The sequence below is a fragment of the Choloepus didactylus genome, chromosome 2 (genome assembly GCF_015220235.1).
Source record: "Choloepus didactylus isolate mChoDid1 chromosome 2, mChoDid1.pri, whole genome shotgun sequence".
NCBI lineage: Eukaryota > Metazoa > Chordata > Mammalia > Pilosa > Megalonychidae > Choloepus > Choloepus didactylus.
The window spans coordinates 202,555,223-202,579,754 of record NC_051308.1 but is presented as its reverse complement, the minus strand read 5'-3'; the positions used below and the strand labels follow the sequence as shown (position 1 = coordinate 202,579,754).

Here is a 24,532-nt window from a genome sequence, read left to right as displayed (position 1 = left end):
CCATAGTTCTGCATTCACCACCACTATCTATAAGGACATTCCCATTTCTTCCACAAAGAAAGAGGAAGAGTCAAAAAAGAAAAAAGTAGACAAAAGAAAAAGAAAGAAAATGACAGCTTAAAAGCAACAAAAGATAAAATACAATTTAAAAAGTCAGACACCACCATCAATGCCAAGAATCCCATACCCGTCTGTACGTCTTATAGGCATTTAGCTTTGGTATATTGCCTTTATTACATTAAAGGAAGCATAACACAATGTTACTGTTAACTAGACTCTAGCTTGCATTGATGTTATTTTTCCCCAACACCACCCCATTTTCAGTACCTTGCAAAGTTGACATTCATTTGTTCTCCCTCATGTAAAAACATATTTGTGCATTTTATCAGACGCATGGACTGTTCTAGGTTTCACCAAGTTATATAGTTCCAGTCTTTATCTTTCTTCTTTCCTTCTGGTGTCCCACGTGCTCCCAACCTTCCTCTTTCAACCATACTCACAGTCATCTTTGTTTAGTGTACTTACATTGCTGTGCTACCTTTATCCAAAATTGTGTTCCAAACCTCTCACTCCTGTCTTTTCCTATCCGTCTGTAGTACTCCCTTTAGTTATTTCCTGTAGAGCAGACATCTTGTTCACAAACTCTCTCATTGTCTGTTTCTCAGAGATTATTTTAAACTCCCTTATATTTGAAGGACAGTTTTGCCAGATACAGGATTCTTGGTTGGCGGTTTTTCTCCTTCAGTATCTTAAATATATCACACCACTGCCTTCTTGCCTCCATGATTTTTACTGAGAAATCCACACATAGTCTTATTGCGCTTCCCTTGTACGTGATGGATTGCTTTTCTCTTGGTGCTTTCAGGGTTCTCTCTTTGTCTCTGACATTTGATAATCTGATGATTAAGTGCCTTGGCATCGGTGTGCTCAAATCTATTCTGTTTAGGGTATGCTGCGCTTCTTGGAGCTGTAGTTTTATGTCTTTTATAGGAGATGGAAATTTTCAGTGATTATTTCCTGCATTATTGTTTCTGCCCCATTTCCCTTCTCTTCTCCTTCTGGGACACCTATGACACGTACATTCATGCGCTTCATGTTGTTACTCAATTCCCTGAGATGTTGGTCATATTTTTCCATTCTTTTCCTTATCTGTTCTTTTGTGTGTTGGATTTCAGGTGTCCTGTTCTCCAGTTCATGGATCTTTTCTTCTCCCTCTTCAAATCTGCTATTGTATGTCTCCATTGTGTTTTCCATCTCTTGTGTTGTGCCTTTCATTTCCATAGGTTCTGCTAATTGGTTTTTCAAACTTTCAAATTCTTCCTTATGTTCACCCAATTGTCTTCTTTATATCCTTTATCTCTTATCTTCCATCAATTCATTGAATTGGTTTTTTAATTGATTTAGCATATTTATTTGGAGTTCTTTAATTAGTTGTTTGAATTCCTGTATTTTCAGTTGAATTATAAGTTTTTTCCTTTGACTGGGCCATATCTTTGTTTTTTGTAGTGTTACTTAAGTTTTCTGTTGTCTAGGCATCTGGTTTCCTTGATTATCCCAATCAGATTTTCCCAGACCAGATGGGCTCAGGTCTCAGGAGGAGGCTGTATTCAGGATCAGGGTTCCCTGAGGGTGAGTCCTAGAAGATTGACAGACTTTCCTGTGGGGCCTCTAGACTCTGCTTTTCCTATCGTGCCCAGGAGGTGGCGCTTGTTAGCTGACAGCTCCCCACTGGTGTAAAGAGGTGTGGTCCCTTTAATTCTCAGTGGCCCCTGTCCTGGCCAGGGGCCAAGGGTGCCAGAAACCAAGCTGAAGTTTGTTTGTTTGTTTGTTTTCCCCCCAGACCCTGGGGTCTGAGTCCTGAAGAGAGGTAAGCCACTTAAGCTGGGCCCATCCCCGTTTTCCTAGGGAAGATACACCTCCTAGGGAGTTATCTTCTACACTTGAATTCCTGCTTTGTCTTCTCTGACTCTGTTAACTCCACCCTTGCCTGGGTTAGTACTGAGAATAGAAAGTGCCTGAGGCTTTCTCTAATAAACTGCTTAGATTGGGAGAAAAAAAAGGAGAGAGAAAGCCCCTTTTCAAAGCCAGTCCCTGGCCCTACAGTTTAGCCTGTCGGCCAGATATGGTACGTGGTCCCCTTTACTCACTTTTTTCGGGACACAGCCATTTTCCAATATTCTAAGCTCAGCCGTCTTCAAAAGCCTCTGTATTTTTTTTCTGTCATCCCCACCCATCTCCACTGAGCCACCTCAGGGTACTTTCCTGCTTGTTAGGGGTTTACCTGTACTTGCAGCTTGTATTCAGCAGCCCACATATGTTAACGAAAACCACAGTTGGAGCTTGGTTGAGCTACATTCCCTTCCTCCTGGCAGGGACTGTTTCTTTCTCCCACAGTGAAGTTTTGCAGCTCAGCCTGCTGTGCCTGTGGGGGTAGGGACATTCTACACCTCTCTATGCCATCATCTTGCCCTGCCTAGCTCTGCCATTACTTTTGAATGTTCCTTCTACTACTTTCTTCTTCTAGGACTCCCATAATGTATATATTGGTATTCTCATTGGTGTTTTACAGTTCTTCTGGCTTCACTGTTTGTTCTTAATTCTGTTTTTCTTCCTGCTCCTCTGCCTGAATCATTTTAGTGGTCTTGTCTTTGAGAGTATTGATTCCCACCCTAGCACCAGCAATCTGCACCAGGAACCTGAGCTCCAGTTCACACTTAGGCCTGACACAAGGCTGGGGAAGGGGGATAAAAGACAGGGATGATAACACTCACCAGTTATTAACAGAATTTACCAGTCTCTTCCTCTCACTGCTTCCTAGATGCTGCAGTGTTCTACAGACTCGGGAGTTTCAAAGTAATGATTCAGACAGTTCCTGCCAGCTCAATGGTTGTTTTGGTGGAGGGAATGATTTCCTAAAGCTTCCTACTCTGCCGTCTTCCCACAGTCCAGTTCTGCTGCCCGTTTATTAACTCTTTTTTTTTCATGCATGTCTTTAATACTCATCTACACATACACTAGATAAAGGGAGTGTCAGTCACACAGTTTTTATAATCATATGGTCACATGATAAAAGCTGTATAGTTATACAATCATTATCAAAGATCAAGGCTACTGGATTACAGTTCACCAATTTCAGATATTTCCTTCTGGCTCTTCTGAAACACTAGAAACTAAAAAGAAATATCTATATAATAAATGAGTTGTTAATCACTTGTTAAATCCTAATTTCTCAGTTGCGTCTCCTCATTTGATCATTCTTTCAATCTTCAGGGATATTTGGGCAGTGACCATTTTAGCTTGTTACTGCTGGAAAGGGGTGTTGACCTTATGGGGTAGAGGAATGAAACTGGTTGATGTTCTTGCAGAGACTTGTACCTCTGGGTTTCAGGGCTTATTGGCATAGGAACAGTCTGTAGGCCTTAAGTTTCTGGGAAAAAAAAAAACAAAAAAAAACTTACTAAGTAAGACATTTAAAGAGTCTTAGATAGAGTCCGGGGTGTTCTTCAGAGTTTTCGGTAATACTGTTGATTGCGGCTTTGCCTATTGTGGCAATTTGCAATATCTGGCTGAAGCTTGCATGAGAGTTAACCTCCAGAATGACCTCTCAACTCTATTTGAAATCTCTTAGCCACTGAAGCTTTTATTTTGTTTCATTTCTTTTTCCCTTTTCGGTTAAGCAGTCATTCTGAATCCCACAGTGCTGGGGCCAGACTCATTCCTGGGAGTCATGTCCCATGTAGGGGGTTGTTTATTAATTCTTAAATGATTTTTTTGTGGTTTCTTTAGAGTGCTTAACAGTGACATATAAGATCATGTCATCTGTAAAAAGAGAACGTTTTGCTTCTTTCCAGTTTGGATGGTTTTTATTTCTTTTGCCTAACCCCTCTGGCTAGCTCTTCCATTACTATGTTGAATAGATTTTGAGAAGGCATTTTTCACCATTTAGCAATTCAGTGTTGAATTTGATGTTAGCTATGGGTTTTACATATATGTCCTTCATCATGTTGAGGAAGTTATCTTCTGTTCTTATTTTATTGAATGTTTTTATCATAAAAGGTTGTTGATTTTTCAAATGTTTTCTCTGCATCAGTTCAGATGGTATGTGAGTTCCTTCTGTCATTTACTTGGTTGTGTATTACATCAGTGGATTTGCATTTTTATTGTAAACCCCATTTTTAAAATATCCTGCTGGGTTTTGTTAGTATTATGTTGAGGATTTTTGCATCTATATTCATAAGAGATGTTGGACTGTAATTTTCTTCTAGTGTCTTTGTGTGGCTTTACTGTCATCAAATGAGTTAGGAAGTGTTCCATCTTCATCATATTCAATACTACCATCATACTCAATAGGGAATTGCTAGATGGTGAAAGGCTAAATGCTTTCCCCAAATCTATTCAGTATAGTTCTGGAAGAGCTAACTAGAGGAATTAGGCAAGAAAAAGAAATAATTCTTTAAATGTTGGCTAGACTTTAGTGGTAAAGCCGTCTGGTCCTGGGCCTTTCCTTTTTTGGGAGGTTTTTGGTTACTAAGTCAATCTCTTTCCTTATTGTAGGTCTGTTTAGATTTATTGTTTCTTCTTGAGTCAGTTTTGGTTATTTGTGTGTTTCTAGGAATTTTTCCATTTTCTCTAGATTATCCCATTTAGTGTACAATTGTTCATGGTATTTTCTTTTACCCTTTAATTTTGAAATGCTTTCAAACTTATAGGAATTGTTACAAAAATACAATTGTTACAACACAGAGAACTCCACGATACCTCTACCTGCCCAGATACCCAGATCTACTTATTTTAACATTTGCTACCTTTGTGGTATCATTTTATCTATCAATTCGTTTTCTGAAAACTTGAGTTTAGGTTGTATATATCATGCTCCTTGAGCAGTTTTTCCAAAGAACAAGGATATTCTCTCATGTAACCACCTTAAGCGCAGATTGAAGTTCAAGAAATTTAACATTGGTAAAGCTTACAGTCTATATTCTGGTTTTTTCATGTGTCCTAATGTCCCTTTCAGGCTTTTCTTCTCCATTCTTAAATCCCATGCAGTCCTTATGCTTTTTTATGTCCCCATTGGTCTCCCAGCTCCAATCTGCTTTTAAACCCCTCTATAGCATTTTTGATTTCTTTTGATGTGATCTTCAGCTGTTTATTTTCTTTTCATAATTTCAGTGTCTCTTGATATTTTCTTTGTATTCTTTTTATTTTCCTGATTTCCTTAGTTCTTTGACCATGTTTTCCTTTAGCTCTTTGAGCATAATTGGGATCATTTTTTAAAAGTCTTTGGCGTGTCCTAGGTGTGGTCCTCCTCATTGATGGCTTTTAATGTTTAATCATTTCCTTTGCCTGGGCCATTGCTTCTCATTTTTATGTTTTGTAACTTATTGAAACCTGGAGATTTTTATATTCTCATGTGTTACCACAGGAGTTTAGACTTTGAGGCATCTGTTCCTTAAACCTATATCCAGGTAGTGTCAGGACATAGCTTTCCTTGAATGTCGGGAACAAATAAAAAGAAAAGAAACACCTGTCTTTTCTTGCTCTTGCCTCTGTCTTGGCATTCATGTGTGGCCCTATGCAGTATCCTGTTAACACGATTCCAAATGTCCCCTCTTCTCTAGAGAGTGTTTCTTTGTGTTCCCAGGCACTGCACTGTAAGTCCTATAGCTAGCAATCCTTTGCCTCAAGCAGCCACTTGACCGCTTTCTTATAGCATTCTGTAGGAGAGTTCCATGAGCTGCTTTCTATACACAGTGCAGCAGGTTCCTGGACAGCGATTCCCTTAGGCCACCATCAGACAGATTGGTCCAGACATTCAGAGCTGGGACCAGTAGTTTGCATTGGAAGTGTGGGCCAGCTCTTTGTCAAGCTGGTGAGGGGTGGGGGAGGGGCTAAACAGGGTGCCATGAGATGCTAATACTTTTTCTTGATTTGGTGTTTGCCCTAGTACTGCAGTCCTTTAACTTTACTGGAGGCTTGAGAAAGATGTTTCTTCCAATTTATGCTTGTTGTTCAAAGCTTCTACGGGGGATAGAGACCTGAAGAGTCTCTATCACTCCTCCATATTGACTGGGTGGGGCTCATGATATTCTTTTATTATCTTTTTTATTTCTGCAAAACCGGTTGCAATGTCCCCATTTCATTTCTGATGTTTTGTAATTAGAGTTTTTTGGCAATCTAGTTAAAGTCTTGGCAATAATGTTTATCTTTTCAAAGAACTAGCTTTTGATTTTATTTTATTTTTTTCTATTGCCTTTCTGTTTTCTATTTTCTTTATCTTGGCTCTAATCTTATTTCCTGTCTTCTGCTAGCTTTGGGTGTAGTTTGCTCTCCCTTAAGGTGTAGTATTGTTTATCGATTTGAAGTCTCGTTAAACTTCTTTCTTAACACTGCTTTTTCTGTGTCCCATAAGTTTGGTATGTTGTATTTTCATTTTCATTCTGGCAGAGATACTACCTAATTTCTCTTGTGATTTCCTCTTTGATCCATTAGTTATTTAAAAATGTGTTAATATCCACATATTTGAATTTTCCAATTTCCTTCTGTTAATTCCTAGTTTCATTCCATTGTGTAAAGAGTACTCTTCTAAGGGCCCTACTTGTTTCTTTGTGTGGTAGCAGGTCTTTCCACCCTGACTGGTGGAAATACTAGCTATTCTAGATCTTGTGAGATCTCAAAGGATGGTTTCATCTACTCTTTATAGGTGTTTTTTCCCAGTCCTCAGCAATTTTCTTATGTTTAGGGTAATTAGCACTTAGGAAAACACTAGTGGAAACCCCCTGTTGATCTCTAGACCTCTCTCTACCATTTCTCCTCTCCATTATTGTATCCTATAAATTCTACCCACCTTGGCCCCCCACACTCTGTCCTCAATTTGGTGAGACTGCTGGGCTCTGTTCTGCCCTCCCTCCCTGAGCTGCGTAGTGGAAACTGTAGGCAGTAAGCTGGAGCACTTGTAGGGACTTCATTTGTTTCCCTAATCTCAGGTCACTATAGTGTGCTACTGGTTCTTTAATGTCTGAAAACTATGTTAAATGTATTTTGATCAGTGTTTTAGTTGTTTGAGGTGGGAAGGCAAACGATGTTCCTGATATTTCTATTGAGCTAAAAGCAGAAGTTAAATAGTTTTATATCTCAAACCCCTCTCCTGTGTGAGCAGCAAACATTTTGTGTATTTTTGTTGCCATTGGTGCCTGAATGTGATTATTTTTAGAACTCACTACTCTACTTTGAAATTTGTGTTTCTACCACACTGTGTGATCTATAGACTAGTGTTGGTTTTGTGAACTGTTTTTGTTCTACAAAGATAAGTACAAAAATTTGGAGTGTTTAGAAACATAGCAATTTGGCATTACTGTGATTTTTTTTTTTTATTGTATTTTACAAAACCCATCTATTAGGAATTGGAAGGAAATAAAAATATGATTTCCTCAACTGTAGATAGTTTGAGAAATGCTGGGCTAGACCATTTGGCTAGACCTTAGCAAAAACTATTTGAACATAACTGCTGTGACAGAAGGAGTTTGTAGATGAGGATCCAAGGCCATTCCAGGGTCCTGAACAGGTAGCCTGCCTATTTACCTTTTACATTATGCCTCATCCCTGTGGCTCTGTCTACGAAGTCTCTTATTTTCAACACTTTTTTTTTCCATTCCTGAGGACTTTTCATCGAACTCATCAGTATAGTAGTCAAATATGATGAGGGGTTGGAAGCAAAGATTTTGGATCCTGCTGAATGAAAGTAATTATATTTTTATCCCTAACACAAATTCTAGAACTTAGGCTCCATTATAGTTAGTTCTGTCTTGTCAGTTAATCTCTTCTGTTTTTCTGTGTTTCTAAATAAATGGTCTCCTCTGGTTTGATTGTTTTGTTGGGATCCAGTGCTTAGCACATAGTAGGCACTAAAGTATCTGTTGAATTTAACTAAATACCGTATTAGTTTTGCTAGTTTTTTGTGGTTCACTTTTTTGGTTTGCTTTGCACATATTAATGTCTGTTTGTAAATTTCATGTAGCTAGACAAGAAGAAAGTCCAGGTGTGAAAATAATTGACTGATAGAGTTCTGTTTTTGTGTGTGTTTTAAATCTTTCGAGTGTTTTCAGTAATTGTCTATGTAGGAAACTCCTTTTACCTTTTATGCCTTCTGTTCTGTCATGCTTTTCTCCTAACTTTCTTGTAAGTACTCCAGTTTAATTGATTGCTTCGGAAGTGTTACTACCTGGTGGTAAAGTTGGCTTTTTCTATTTCACCATTCTTTTTCTCCACTTCTTCGCAGCTCACAGTATTTCCAACTGTCATTTAAGAGGTACTGGTCCCAGATGTAAGCCCTCACGTGCTTTGGGTTGCATTTATAAATGTTATATCCTTCTGTGAATATTGCCTTTGGGATTTTAGGTGCAAACTGATGACTGAACAGGTAAAAATGGCAAGGATTTTAATTAATACCAACTGCGTGGTGTAAATCTGTAGGATCCCTGAAGTACTATCTTAAGTCAGCCCTGTCTTGAAATCTACCTATGGTATAGATTGTTTTGCAAAGGCAGGGTAAATTCTTTCTCTTCATTTACCAGTTTTTAAAATAATGCAATGTCTCTGAAGCATCCTCCAAAGGTCACTAATGAGTTCTTTTGGATTTTGTATCATTGAGAACTTATGGATTTTACACATATCTGAAGCAGTTCAATCCTTTGCAGTGACTATGTAGTTGATGCTCAAATTATCCCATTTTTGACTTGTGGGATTTTATTCAGGTTGGTTTATGTGTGTTTTTGTTTGTAATATTTTTGTAAATTATGAAATATTTCAAATTTATAAAAAATTGCAAAAACAATACAAAGAATTCTATCTACACTTTTCCTCAGATTCCCCAATTATTAACATTTTACCACATTTGCTTTATAATTTCTCCTGAGTCCTTGTGAGAGGACCATCGGTAGTCCTTAAGTAATCTGGGAGATTATAGCTTTGTTGGTTTTTGGCATGGATGTCCCAGACTCACCTTGTACTTTCCTTGCCCCAGACTTGGAATCAGTTATTTCTCAATGGAGTCCTGGTTCCTTTTAGTGAGAAATGGAATTTTGAGAGCTAGTGTGCTAGGGGTACTCATCATTACTAGGTTGGTCATTATTTTGAGAACTTTCCAGTAGACACAGCTTTATTATTAGGATTTTCAAAAAAAAATGAATGTTCTGGGAAACATTGCCTCTACTTTTAAAAAAAAACTACATGTATGTATATACATATATATACATATACATATATATGTATAACAAACCTATTTTTAGTTAGCAGTTTTATAGAATGTGAGATTTTTGGGGGAATGCATATATTGCATTATAGCAGAAATGCTTCATTCTCTTCCATCTGATCATAAACTAAGAAAGCTAGGCTATGACTGTCTTGTTCATTGTAGTATACCTAGTGCCTAGCAAATAGGCACTTAACAGATACTTGAATAAGTAAGGATTAAATTTGATAATATTCTGTTCCAGTTTGCTAATGCTGCCATTATGCAAAATACCAGAAATGGATTGGCTTTTATAAAGGGGGTTTATTTGGTCACAAAATTACAGTCCTAAGGCCAAACTAAGGTATCAACAATAGGGCATTTTCACTGAATAACTGCTGATGGGGTCAGTCTGGAAAACCTCTGTCATCTGGGAAGGCACATGGCTAATGTGTCTGCTCCAGGGTTCTGGTTTCAAAATGGCTTTCTCCTAAGCATCTGGGGGTGTTATCTTAGTTTCTCCCCAGCAAACTCTGGGCTAGCAAAAGTCTACTTTCAATGGCCGTCTCCAGAATGTCTTTCTCAGCTGCAGCACCGAGCTCCTTCTGTCTCAGCTCTTATAGGGCTCCAGTAAACTAATCAAGATGGACACTGAATGGGTGGGGCGAAATCTCCATGGGAACATTCAATCAAGAGGTCACACCCTAATAAAGATTAATCAGTCTGCCCCCACAAGATTGCATCAAAGAACATGGCTTTTTCTGGGGACACAATATATACAAATTGGCACATACACGTAAATCTAAATACTTGGTTCATATTGGGTGTTAGTAAATGGTAGCTCTTTATGACTATTTTTTTTCCCTTCCAGTTTGAATCTTTTTTTTTTCTTTTTTTTTAAGTTAGAGAAGTTGTGTTTGCAGAAAATGCTGAGTTTCCGTATACCTCCCTACCTCCTACTAACATCTTGCATTAGTGTGGTGCATTTGTTATAACTGATAAAAAATATCATTATAACTGTTCTATTAACTATATATGGTCCATTTTTAAAATTAGGATTCTCTTGTTTGTGGTGTGCAGTCCTACGATTGTTGGTTTTTTAAAAATTTTTATTCTAGTAATATATACAACATAAGACTTCCCCTTTTTGCCACATTCAAATATATAATTCATTGCTGTTAATTACATCACAATGTTGGGCTACTGTCACCAATGTCCATTACCAAAACTTTTCCATCACCCTGAATATTTCTTAAATTATTTAATTTCCAGGCTTAAAATTGTCATTTTGACTTTGTTGTTCTTAATTTTTCATTGTAGAATTGAAGAAGATGCTCCTGCTCCTTCTACCTCTGCAGATAAAGTGGAGAGGTAAGATTAATTACGTGACACAATTAGATTTCATATTTGGAACATGAACTTGAGGGCAATTCGTTTTGATATTTTTAATAACAACTGGATTTTAATATGCTTGTCTATAATTTAAAGTGTAGAATCTGATAACGATCGCTTTAGGTTTTTGCATATGATCAAAATACTAGAATTGAAAGTTAGCTAGTTCTGCTTGCTCGGTACATTCCATACTTAACAAATGCTGTTTCCTTGAATACTTATGCTGATTTGAATTGCTGTTTTTTCAGATTGCCATTTCAATTTTCTGGTTATTCTGGTTAAACTTCCAAATTTTGCATTGAGCCCCCCATCTACTTCCACATAACTTTTCCATTTTATGTGACTATGTGGTTCGTAATCAGAGGTTAGCATAATAATTAACTAGAAAGCTTATCCAAAAGTAATGCTTAGGTTACACGGTTACATCCCTATTTGTTAAGCTTGAGGTAGGATTCAGGTTTTTGTGTTTTGGAAAAGCTTCCTGATGATTTCTTAGCTCCTTTGGGTTGAGAATCCCTGTTCCAGATTCTGTTTAATCCTTCTGCAGAATATATCTTGCATCTGTTTTATAAGACTTCTTAGGTGTTTTTTAAATTTTGTTTTGTTTTTTGTTGATGTTTTTCATGTTGCGGTCTTAAATCCCCTTGTCATTTTGGCCATTTAAAATGTGTCTTATATAAAGAATAACTAATGATTTGTGAATAAATCTGGTTTTGGGAAGGAATGAGTACTGCTCAGAATTGGTTCTAAACATACATTCACATTACCTGTTTTAGAGGGTTACTCTTGGGATATACTATAGTATTTTAAGTTACTGGAATGAATATAAAGCACAAATTCATAAATGTAGCTAGGCTAACTGACCCCCAAAACATAGTGCTGATATGTAAGTATCTATATTGTGTTTATGATATTGAGAGGCATGTGATGTTCTGCTTCTGAGAGGAACATGAAAGATGATTGGAAAAACATATCACACTATAAATTCATAACCATTAACCTCAAATGAAGTTTTAGTACTGGCTGGCAGTCTGGCCACATTTCCCTGGGAGTCATTTTTCCGTTCTGCCGGGTAACTTTTTTTTTTCTTTTTTTAAATTAAATTCAGTTTTATTGAACTATATTCACAAACCATACAGTCATCCATTGTGTACAATCATCTGTTCACAGTACCATCATATAGTTGTGCATTCGTCACCCCAATCTATTTTTCAACATTTTCCTTACACCAGAAAGAATCAGAGTAAGTATAAAAAATAAAAGTAAAAAAGAACACCCAGATCATCCCCCCATCCTACCCTGTTTTTCATTCAGATTTGTTCCCATTTTTCTACTCATCCATCCATACACTGGATAAAGGGAGTATGAGCCACAAGGTTTTCACAATCACACTGTCACCCACTGTAAGCTACACTGTTATACAATTGTGTTCAAGAATCCAGACTACTGGGTTGGAGTTTGATAGTTTCAGGTATTTACTTCTTGCTACCCCAATACATTAAAACCTAAGAGGTGTTATCTATATAGTGCATAAGAATGTTCACCAGAGTGACCTCTTTTTTTTTTTTTTTAAAATCTTCATTTTATTGAGATATATTCACATACCACGCAGTCATACAAAACAAATCGTACTTTCGATTGTTTACAGTACCATTACATAGTGGTACATTCATCACCCAAATCAATCCCTGACACCTTCATTAGCACACACACAAAAATAGCAAGGATAATAATTAGAGTGAAAAAGAGCAATTGAAGTAAAAAAGAACACTGGGTACCTTTGTCTGTTTGTTTCCTTCCCCTATTTTTCTACTCATCCATCCATAAACTAGACAAAGTGGAGTGTGGTCCTTATGGCTTTCCCAATTCCACTGTCACCCCTCATAAGCTACATTTTTATACAACTGTCTTCGAGATTCATGGGTTCTGGGTTGTAGTTTGATAGTTTCAGGTATCCACCACCAGCTACCCCGATTCTTTAGAAGCTAAAAAGGGTTGTCTAAAGTGTGCATAAGAGTGCCCACCAGAGTGACCTCTCGGCTCCTTTTGGAATCTCTCTGCCACTGAAGCTTATTTCATTTCCTTTCACATCCCCCTTTTGGTCAAGAAGATGTTCTCCGTCCCACGATGCCAGGTCTACATTCCTCCCCGGGAGTCATATTCCACGTTGCCAGGGAGATTCACTCCCCTGGGTGTCTGATCCCACGTAGGGGGGAGGGCAGTGATTTCACCTTTCAAGTTGGCTTAGCTAGAGAGACAGGGCCACATCTGAGCAACAAAGAGGCATTCGGGAGGAGGCTCTTAGGCACAACCATAGGGAGGCCTAGACTCTCCTTTGCAGCAACCATCTTCCCAAGGGTAAAACCTGTGGTAGAGGGCTCAACCCATCCAACCACCAGTCCCCTATGTCTGTGGTCATGTTAGCAACCATGGAGGTGGGGTAGGCGAATACCCCTGCATTCTCCACAGGCTCCTCAAGGGGGCACTGCATCTTTTTTTTTTTTTTTTTTTAACTTTCCCTTCTTTTTTAAATCAACTGTATGAAAAAAAGTTAAAAAGAAAACAAACATACAATAAAAGAACATTTCAAAGAGACCATAACAAGGGAGTAAGAAAAAGACAACTAACCTAAGATAACTGCTTAACTTCCAACATGTTCCTACTTTACCCCAAGAAAGTTACATAATATAGCAACCTTTCTGTGAACTTGCTCCTACTATATCCATCAGAAATTAACAGACCATAGTCATTCCTGGGTATCCCCAGAACGTTAAATAGCTTATCTGTTCTTCTTGGATTATTGTTCCCCCTTCCTTAATTGCTCTCTATTGCTAGTTCCCCTACATTCTACATTATAAACCATTTGTTTTACATTTTTGAAAGTTCACATTAGTGGTAGCATATAATATTTCTCTTTTTGTGCCTGGCTTATTTTGCTCAGCATTATGTCTTCAAGGTTCATCCATGTTGTCATATGTTTCACGAGATCGTTCCTTCTTACTGCCGCGTAGTATTCCATCGTGTGTATATACCACATTTTATTTATCCACTCATCTGTTGAAGGACATTTGGGTTGTTTCCATCTCTTGGCAATTGTGAATAATGCTGCTATGAACATTGGCGTGCAGATATCTGTTCGTGTCACTGCTTTCCGATCTTCCGGGTATATACCGAGAAGTGCAATCGCTGGATCGAATGGTAACTCTATATCTAGTTTTCTAAGGAACTGTCAGACTGACTTCCAGAGCGGCTGAACCATTATACAGTCCCACCAACAATGAATAAGAGTTCCAATTTCTCCACATCCCCTCCAGCATTTGTAGTTTCCTGTTTGTTTAATGGCAGCCATTCTAACCGGTGTTAGATGGTATCTCATTGTGGTCTTAATTTGCATCTCTCTAATAGCTAGTGAAGCTGAACATTTTTTCATGTGTTTCTTGGCCATTTGTATTTCCTCTTCAGAGAACTGTCTTTTCATATCTTTTGCCCGTTTTATAATTGGGCCGACTGTACTATTGTCATTGAGTTGTAGGATTTCTTTATATATGCAAGATATCAGTCTTTTGTCAGATACATGGTTTCCAAAAATTTTTTCCCATTGAGTTGGCTGCCTCTTTACCTTTTTGAGAAATTCCTTTGAGGTGCAGAAACTTCTAAGCTTGAGGAGTTCCCATTTATCTATTTTCTCTTTCGTTGCTTGTGCTTTGGGTGTAAAGTCTAGGAAGTGGCCGCCTAATACAAGGTCTTGAAGATGTTTTCCTACATTATCTTCTAGGAGTTTTATGGTACTTTCTTTTATATTGAGATCTTTGGTCCATTTTGAGTTAATTTTTGTGTAGGGGGTGAGGTAGGGGTCCTCTTTCATTCTTTTGGATATGGATATCCAACTCTCCCAGCCCCATTTGTTGAAAAGACCATTATGGCTCAGTTCAGTGACTTTGGGGGCCTTATCAAAGATCAGTCGGCCATAGATCTGAGGGTCTATCTCTGAATTCTCAATTCGATTCCATTGATCTATATGTCTATCTTTGTGCCAGTACCATGCTGTTTTGGCAACTGTGGCTTTATAATAAGCTTCAAAGTCAGGGAGTGTAAGTCCTCCCACTTCGTTTTTCTTTTTTAGAGTGTCTTTAGCAATTCGAGGCATCTTCCCTTTCCAAATAAATTTGATAACTAGCTTTTCCAAGTCTGCAAAGTAGGTTGTTGGAATTTTGATTGGGATTGCATTGAATCTGTAGATGAGTTTGGGTAGAATTGACATCTTAATGCATTTAGCCTTCCTATCCATGAACATGGAATATTTTTCCATCTTTTAAGGTCCCCTTCTGTTTCTTTTAGTAGAGTTATGTAGTTTTCTTTGTATAGGTCTTTTACATCTTTGGTTAAGTTTATTCCTAGGTACTTGATTTTTTTAGTTGCTATTGGAAATGGTATCTTTTTCTTGAGTGTCTCTTCAGTTTGTTCATTTCTAGCATATAGAAACATTACTGACTTATGTGCATTAACCTTGTATCCCGCTACTTTGCTAAATTTATTAGCTCTAGTAGCTGTATCGTTGATTTCTCAGGGTTTTCTAGATATAAGATCATATCATCTGCAAACAATGACAGTTTTACTTCTACTTTTCCAATTTGGATGCCTTTTATTTCTTTGTCATGCCGGATTGCCCTGGCTAGCACTTCCAGCACAATGTTGAATAACAGTGGTGACAGCGGGCATCCTTGTCTTGTTCCTGGTCTTAGAGGGAAGGCTTTCAGTCTCTCACCATTGAGTACTATGCTGGCTGTGGGTTTTTCATATATGCTCTTTATCATGTTGAGGAAGTTTCCTTCAATTCCTACCTTTTGAAGTGTTTTTATCAAAAACGGATGTTGGATTTTGTCAAATGCTTTTTCAGCATCTATAGAGATGATCAATTAATTTTTCCCTTTTGACTTGTTAATGTGTTGTAATACATTGATTGATTTTCTTATGTTGAATCATCCTTGCATGCCTGGAATAAACCCCACTTGGTCATGGTGTATGATTTTTTTAATGTGTCTTTGGATTCGATTTGCAAGTATTTTGTTGAGGATTTTTGCATCTATATTCATTAGGGAGATTGGCCGGTAGTTTTCCTTTTTTGTAGCATCTTTGCCTGGTTTTGGTATTAGATTGATGTTAGCTTCATAAAATGAGTTAGGTAGTGTTCCATTTTCTTCAATGTTTTGAAAGAGTTTGAGTAAGATTGGTGTCAGTTCTTTCTGGAAAGTTTGGTAGAATTCCCCTGTGAAGCCATCTGGCCCTGGGCATTTATTTGTGGGAAGATTTTTGATGACTGATTGGATCTCTTTGCTTGTGATGGGTTGGTTGAGGTCTTCTATTTCTTCTCTGGTCAGTCTAGGTTGTTCATATGTTTCCAGGAAATTGTCCATTTCCTCTACATTATCCAGTTTGTTGCCATACAGTTGTTCATAGTATCCTTTTATAATTTTTTAAATTTCTTCAGGATCTGCAGTTATGTCACCTTTTTCATTCATTATTTTGTTTATATGGGTCTTCTCTCTTTTTGATTTTGTCAGTCTAGCTAGGGGCTTGTCAATCTTGTTGATCTTCTCAAAGAACCAACTTTTGGTGATATTTATCCTCTCTATTGTTTTTTTGTTCTCTATGTCATTTATTTCTGCTTTAATCCTTGTTATTTCTTTTCTTGTACTTGGTTTAGGATTGGTTTGCTGTTCATTTTCTAGCTTCTTCAGTTGATCCATTAGTTCTTTGATTTTGGCTCTTTCTTCCTTTTTAATATATGCGTTTAGTGCTATAAATTTCCCCCTTAGCACTGCTTTTGCTGCATCCCATAGTTTTTGGTATGTTGTGTTCTCATTTTCATTCGTCTCTATATATTTAGGAATTTCTCTTGCTATTTCTTCTTTAACCCACTGATTGTTTAGGAGTGTGTTGTTTAACCTCCAGGTATTTGTGAATTTTCTAAGTCTCTGATGGTTATTGACTTCTAATTGTATTCCATTGTGGTCAGAGAATGTGCTTTGAATAATTTCAATCTTTTTAAATTTATTGAGGCTTGTTTTATGTCCCAGCATATGATCTATTCTGGAGAAAGTTCCATGAGCACTAGAAAAGTATGTGTATCCTGGTGATTTGGGATGTAATGTCCTGTATATGTCTGTTAAATCTAATGCATTTATCAGAGTGTTTAGGTTTTCAGTTTCCTTATTGGTCTTCTGTCTGGTTGATCTATCTATAGGAGAGAGTGATGTGTTGAAGTCTCCCAGAATTATTGTGGAAACATCAATTGCTTCCTTTAGTTTTGCCAGTGTTTCTCTCATGTATTTTGTGGCACCTTGATTGGGTGCATAGACATTTACGATTGTTATTTCTTCTTGCTGAATTGCCCCTTTTATTAGTATGTAGTGGCCTTCTTTGTCTCTCAAAACATCCCTGCATTTGAAGTCTATTTTATCTGAGATTAATATTGCTACACCTGCTTTCTCTTGGCTGTAGCTTGCATGAAATATTTTTTTCCATCCTTTCACTTTCAGTTTCTTTGTGTCCCTGTGTCTAAGATGAGTCTCTTGTATGCAACATATTGATGGTTCATTTTTTTTGATCCATTCTGCGAATCTATATCTTTTAATTGGGGAGTTTAATCCATTTACATTCAACGTTATAACCGTGAAGGCATTTCTCGAATCAGCCATCTTATCCTTTGGTTTATGTTTGTCATATTTTTCCCCTGTCTATTAATATCCTTTATTGTACCCATACCGAATCTCTTTAGTACTGAACCTTTCTCCAAGTCTCTGTGTCCTTTCTTTGTTTCTCTGTCTGTAGGGCTCCCTTTAGTATCTCCAGTACGGCAGGTCTCTTGTTAGCTAATTCTCTCAGCATCTGTTTGTCTGTGAAAAATTTAAGCTCTCCCTCAAATTTGAAGGAGAGCTTTGCTGGATAAAGTATTCTTGGCTGGAAATTTTTCTCACTCAGAATTTTAAATATATCGTGCCACTGCCTTCTCGCCTCCATGGTGGCTGCTGAGTAGTCACTACTTAGTCTTATGCTGTTTCCTTTGTATGTGGTGAATTGCTTTTCTCTTGCTGCTTTCAGAACTTGCTCCTTCTCTTCTGTGTTTGACAGTGTGATCAGTGTATGTCTCGGAGTGGGTTTATTTGGATTTATTCTATTTGGGGTTCGCTGAGCATTTATGATTTGTGTATTTATGTTGTCTAGAAGATTTGGGAAGTTTTCCGCAACAATTTCTTTGAATACTCTTCCTAGACCTTTACCCTTTTCTTCCCCTTCTGGGACACCAATGAGTCTTATATTTGGACGTTTCATATTATCTATCATATCCCTGAGGTCCATTTCGATTTTTTCAATTTTTTCCCCATTCTTTCTTTTATGCTTTCATTTTCCCTTGTGTCATCTTCGAGGTCACTGATTCGTTGTTCAACTTCCTCTAGTCTTGTACTATGAGTGTCCAGAATCTTTTTAATTTGGTCAACAGTTTCTTTAATTTCCATAAGATCATCCATTTTTTTATTTAGTCTTGCAATGTCTTCTTTATGCTCTTCTAGGGTCTTCTTGATTTCCTTTGTCTCCCATACTATGGTCTCATTGTTCATCTTTAGTTCTTTGAGTAGCTGCTCTAGGTGCTGTGTCTCTTCTGGTCTTTTGATTTGGGTGCTTGGGCTTGGGGTATCCATATCGTCTGGTTTTTTCATATGCTTTACAATTTTCTGTTGTTTTTGGCCTCGTGGCATTTGCTGAACTTGATAGGGTTCTTTTAGGATTTGTAGACCAATTGAAGTCCTTATCTCTAATTTATCAGATCTACAGCTTCGTGGAGTACACTTTCTCTAACTAACTATCAGGTGGCGTCCACGAGCCACCTGTTTTCCACAAGCCAGTTCTCCCCTGCTTAGCCTTTTTGGTGAGTGGGGGAGTGAGTCTTGTGGGGTCCAAATGGTGTAGCAAGCTTGCGTGTGTAGTTGGTGTTGCCTGCCCTGTATATGGGGCGTGTTTCTGGGCAGTCAGGGAGGGGGGGGTGGCTCTAACAATCAAATCTCCCTGCTGATCCTAGAGTTTTAAAGCTGCTGCAATAGTCTAATCCTTCAGTTCAGTCCTGCCACAGTTTGTTTCTGCCAGTGACCCACAAGTCCTTGGTATTGGCGTATGGCTCCTGAGACTTGCAAGTGGGCCCCTCTTCCAGGCTGTGCACCCCGGGTCCTCTGTTGAGGGATGACTGTGCTATGTCACAGGTGAGTGCTGTCCCCCCAGGGCAGTTCTGGGCTGCTGGGCTGTGTAGGGAGGCTCCCAGTCTGCTGAAATGATGGCTGAATGGGGCTTTGTTAATTCACACTGCTCTACCTTCCCAACTCTGGGACAGTCAGCTGAGGTTGCAGGGAAGGCTAATGTCCATGCCCAGTTTTGTGGTGTGTGCCTGTTATTTGAAGCACTTCCGTCACACTGGGTTGTCTGGGGCAGTTCTGGGCTATGGGGCTGGCGATGGGCAGGAGTGTTTCCTGTCCACCAGGGTGATGGCTGTGAGCGGACACCCCCCTTTTCTTGGGAAGTTGTGGTGTTTAGTTAATTTTCTCAGCCACTGGATTATTGCCTTTTGTCTCAGAGCTCTCTTAGTTCTGCTCTTGACTTGACCTGCCCAAATTGCAAGTCTTTGAAGCTTTCTGTATTGGGCTTCTTAGAGTAATTGTTTTAGAAAAAGACAAAAGGATTAAAAAAAAAAAAAAGGGCCCTCCTCAGAGATCTAATGGGTTATTGAAATGCTAAGAGACAAAGCAACCAGGGCCATTAAGGAAAGGTCCACAGGGCAGAGAGATCAGCTTTTCTTAGGGATTTGCATATGCGCCTCAGGGCCTGAGCTTGGGCCTGAGCTGTGCCCTTCCCCCTTCTATGTTCAGCAGGACTCCAAAAATCCTACGCTTTTATTTTGAAGTATTTCGTGTTGTTTTTTTTCTATGCCTGTCTCCTCTCTGCTGGGCTGGCTGCTCTCAATTTCTCTGGTGTCTGGTCTCCGTCTATCTATGGTTGGAGTTTGGATCAGCAGAATGAGTTTCCGATAAGGGCTGCCACTGCAGTTCTCCCTTCTCCTTCCCGGAGCTGACAGCCCCTCCTCCCACGGGACTGAGCCTGGCAGGGAGGGGCGCGGGTCCCATGGCCGCAAAAACTTACAGATTTCGCTGATCTCAGCAGTTCCACATTTTCATGAGTGTTGTATGAAGTATGCCCAAAGTCATATTGCTCTGTGGTGTCCAGTCCACGCAGTTCCTGGCTTTCTACCTACTTTCCTGGAGGAGTAACTAAAACATACAGCTCACCAGTCTGCCATCTTGCCCCGCCCTCTCTCCAGAGTGACCTCTTGACTCCATTTGGAATCTCTCAGCCACTGAAACTTTATTTTGTTTCATTTTGCACCGTCCTTTTGGTCAAGAATATATTCTCAGTCCCACGATGCTAGGTCCAGATTGATCCTGGGAGTCACATCCTGCATTGCCAGGGAGATTTACACCCCTGGGAGTCAGGTCCCACGTAGAGGGGAGGGCAGTGAGTTCATCTGCTGAGGTGGCTTAGTTAGAGAGAGAGAGAGAGGGCCATGTGTGAGCAACAAAGAGGTACTTGGGGAGACTCTTAGGTACAATTATATGCAAGTTTAGCTTCTTCCTTGCAGTAATGAGCTTCAATAAGGGCAAGTCTCTGCTGGGTAACTTTTTCACAAGATTTTCTTCTCAAACATTCAAGACCATCTCCCCCTTAGTTCTCTTACTTGATGATTTTACTTTGTTTCAGTGAAATAAGCAGTTAGGAAAGAAATCTTGTTAACGGCCCCACCATAAATCTGTACCCCTGTACTGTATTTTGAGAGACCACAGATGGCTGTTCAGGCTCTTATTCCACAGTTATCAAAGTATAATTTGTTTACCTTTAGGATCCCTAAGACCTTTCAAGTTCAAGGGTTCTGTGAGGTCGAAACTGTTTTCATGATAATGAGACGGGTTTCCTGAATTTTTTACTGTATTGACGTTGGCACTAATGGTGCAAAAATAATGGTGGGTAAGCCTGTTGGCCCAGTGTCTCCAAACAGTATTAGTAGTCTTTTTTTCTTCACCACTATTTATGCATAGTAAACAACTGCCAGTTTCATTTAGGATTGTCTGATGAAGTAATACAAACTAGCAATATTGATTCTCAGTCCTTGATTACATGACTTTTTAATACTCTGTGACAAAAGTATAGATAAAGCATTTCTGCATAAATAGGTACTATGATTGTCTCAGGGAAAAGCCCTTGTGCTTTTTTCCTTGAACTTCAGTTTTACTTGAAAGAATGAACAACAAACTATGGTTAATATAGACTTGGGTATTTGGCAGACATTTTTCACCAAAATGAGTAAAGTGAACCTGTTACATCAAGGAAAACTGATAGTATACTGCCAGTGATAAAATTGTGAGATTTCAAGTGAAAATTTAGATTTTGGAAAAGTTGCATTGACCACTGAATGTAACAGCATCCCAATATTTTAGGACTCTTCGGATGAAATAGGTGGTGATTTTAATTGCTGCATATTTTTGGATATATATAAGATTTGTCAACATTTGTAGGATCTGTATAAATCAGTGAACCAGTATTTTCCAGATGATGTTAAAAAATCATTCATGAATAGAAGATCCATTCAGAGTGTAAGATAGTTCAATGGTTTGTTTTTTTAACTATCATAAAAACAAGGATTTTATTTGGGGAAACTGATTTCTGATTTATGGAAAGTTTCATTTTCAGAAATAAAACCACAAAACAACATGATCTAATTCAATTCAGTCTTACAGGCTGGCATGCTGAGCAGCAACGATTGGTCTTATTCTTATACCAGGGCTCTGTCTTTTGGAGTGATTTCAGCTACCAAGTCATCAACAGTAACGTGTTCTAGTCCTTTTTCCTTAATTATCTCTTTACAGTATGCCTTCATTCAATTAATTTAGCTCTCAGCTACTCAAGACATTCTTTCTCCAGTTTCTATTGATTTTTGATTTAATCACTGCTCTTATCTTGCTAACCTAACCACGATTATCACGAAAAAGGGCCATCCCTTCCCAGCAATGAAATGACCCTCCCCTTACCATACTCTTTGACTGCCCAGACTTCAGGTCACTGGTTTTTAATGTAACAGTATGAAGAGTTCATCAGTATGGTTTCAGATTCCACATTGCAACTACCTTTAAGAAGCTACCACTTAGGGAGTTTGGGTGTAGTTATCAAAGAATACCCACAGTGATCTAAAAGGCTATTCAAATATTCTCTTTTCTAACTTCATATCTGAAGTGAAATATTCTTATATTTCATTGAAAACGTGGCACCACAGATTGAATGCACAAAAGTGGATATGAAAATTCTATTATGCCAGATATGAAGAGATTTGCAAAAAATGTAAAACGGGGCCACTCATCTCGATTTTTTTTTGTTGTGAAATGTTTGTTTTTTATAAAAGTGTTATGTTAATATCTTAACATTTTCAAATATTTAAACTTTTTTTGTTTTACTTTCTAATATGTTAAGTAGCGATAAATTTAACTCACATCCAAAGGCTCTTTGGGGGCATCAGTAATTTAATAGTGTCAGAGGCTCCTGAGACCAAAAAGTTTTGAGAACCGTTGTGAACCTCTGCTGTTAATTAAGGGATCACCGCCACTTGTTTGCTGGATCCTGACCCCAGTCTTGTGCTCAGAATGGAGCCCCTGTGGGTTTCTATTCAGCAATGTTACTTTTCTTCTCTGACAGATGATTTGTACCCACTTTTCAATCAAGATCTGCCTCTAGTATTTCATTAAAATTGTCTTGATTTACGGTCGTTAATGCCATCCACTTTCCTTAATCCAATGGTTATGTCTCATTTTTTTCCACGTTAATCCTGTCAGTAACATTTGACCCAGTTGTTCATTTCCTTTTTTACTTTAACACACACCCCTCCCCCCCCGCCATTTGACTTTTGGGGATACCATTTTCTCTGGCTGTTCTCCAAGAACTCGCTCCCTAGGTGATATTCCCCAGTTTGATCCTATGGCTTTAAACACATGACTTTTCCCAATTTGTACCTCTCGTCCCCACATATCTCCTGAACCTCTCCCCTTCAGCATCTTGGAGGTCTAATTAAGGCCTCTTAGAATTGTCATGTCTAAAATAAAATAACCAGTTTCCCTGCTGCCCACCCACTTTTCCCTCAACTGACTTGATCTCCATAAATGGCAGTGTCATTCTAGAATTGTTAATCTAGATTGCCTAGATTTTAATCCCTGCCACTACTTCTCTGTGGTTTTATAAATAAGCCTTGGGCAAGTTATTTAACTTCTGCCTCTCTGTAAAAGGGGGGGGCGGGTAATAATCTTAACAACCTTGTAGGGTGGATACTGGATTAATGTAAATGTAGGTAAAATTTTCACACAGCACATAGTAAGTGTGCATCATTACAGCTGTTATAACCAGTTCCCTGGGACAAAACCATTGGTTTTATCCCTGTCATTTTTTTCCCCCCGAGTCAAGAAATTGTGTATCTAGTCCATTAGCAAATTCTAAAAGATGTGTCCTGAATCTAACCATTTCTACTACTTCCTGGGTCCTGGCCTAGATTCTTTTATTTTCCTTTTATCTGGTCTTCTCCCTATTTTCCTTGTTCTGTCTTAACAGTCTCTTCAAGCAGGGGCTACCATCTCCCCCCCTCTCCTCTCTCTGTTATTTCAGAGCTCTCTTCCTTGCTTACTAGGCCTAAAAGTTTTGTTTCTCATACCTCAGGCAAGCTCTTGTTAGAGCTTTGTTCTTACTGTTGCTTGGGCCCTGGAGTGTTCTTCCCCTGTATTTGTAGGGCTTGCTTCCTCCCTTCAGTTCTCTACTTCAGTTTCACACAATTACTCCTGTTAGATATCTCCACAGTGCTTAGAACTATTCTAATACTAGAAGTAATTAGGCTTCAACAAATTGATTGATTGATTAAATTAAGAGGCACTTATCCTGCCTTATAACTTGACTTCCATTGATGGAACTTAGAAATCATTTACTCTTGACCTTTTTAACTGGATATTTTCTTCTCTTAAATTTTTTTTTTTTTTTACAGCTTTATTAAGGTATACATGACATACTATACTGCATATAGAGCTAATAATTGATGGGTTTTAACATGTATTCACCTGTAAACCATCACCACAATCAAGATAATAAACTTAACCATCACCTCCTTTCTTCACATTCTGTTCTCTGTCACTGTAGATTAGTTTGCATTGTGCAGAATTTTATCTAAATAGAATCATACAGTATGTATTGTTTTTATATGGTTTCTTTTATTCAGCATAATTATTTTGGCTTTCATATATATTGTCATGTGTATCAATAGTTCATTCCTTTTTGTTATGTGGTATTCATAATGTGGATATATCACAGTTTGTTTATCCATTTGGGTTTCCAGTTTTGGGGTAGTACAAATAATTAAACTGCTAAGAATATTTGTGTACTAAATCTTTGTATGGGCATATGCTGTCATTTCTCTTGAGTTAATACCTAGGACTAGAATGGCTGGCTCATATGGTAGGTGTATGTCTAACTTGAAGAAACTCCCAAACTGTTTTCTAAAGTAATTCTACCATTTTACATTCCTACCAGCAGTGTATGAGAGTTCCAGTTGCTCTACATCCTCGCCAACACTTGATGTGGTCAGTCTTTTTCATTTTAGCCATTCTAATGGGAGTGTAATGGTATCTCATTGTGGTTTTAATTTGCATTTCTTTAGTGACTAATGATGTTGAGTATCTTTTTGTGTGCTGAGTAGCCAGCTGTATATCTTCTTTGGTGAAATGTCTGTTCAAATTTTTGTTGTTCAGACTTTTGCCTGGTTTTTATTTGGTTGTTGTCTTATTAATTGTA

At 38.3% G+C, this 24,532-nt stretch overlaps 1 protein-coding gene across 2 annotated transcripts in view; it reads left to right on the top strand.

Moving 5' to 3' along the window:
* Positions 1-24,532, top strand: part of LOC119527398 (nuclear autoantigenic sperm protein) — a 77,468-nt gene that overhangs the window by 39,379 nt on the left and 13,557 nt on the right. For both annotated transcript variants that reach the window (XM_037827357.1, XM_037827358.1), the window contains exon 2: positions 10,547-10,597. In XM_037827357.1, coding sequence (XP_037683285.1) covers positions 10,547-10,597 — 51 coding nt within the window. The remainder of the gene's footprint in view (positions 1-10,546; positions 10,598-24,532) is intronic.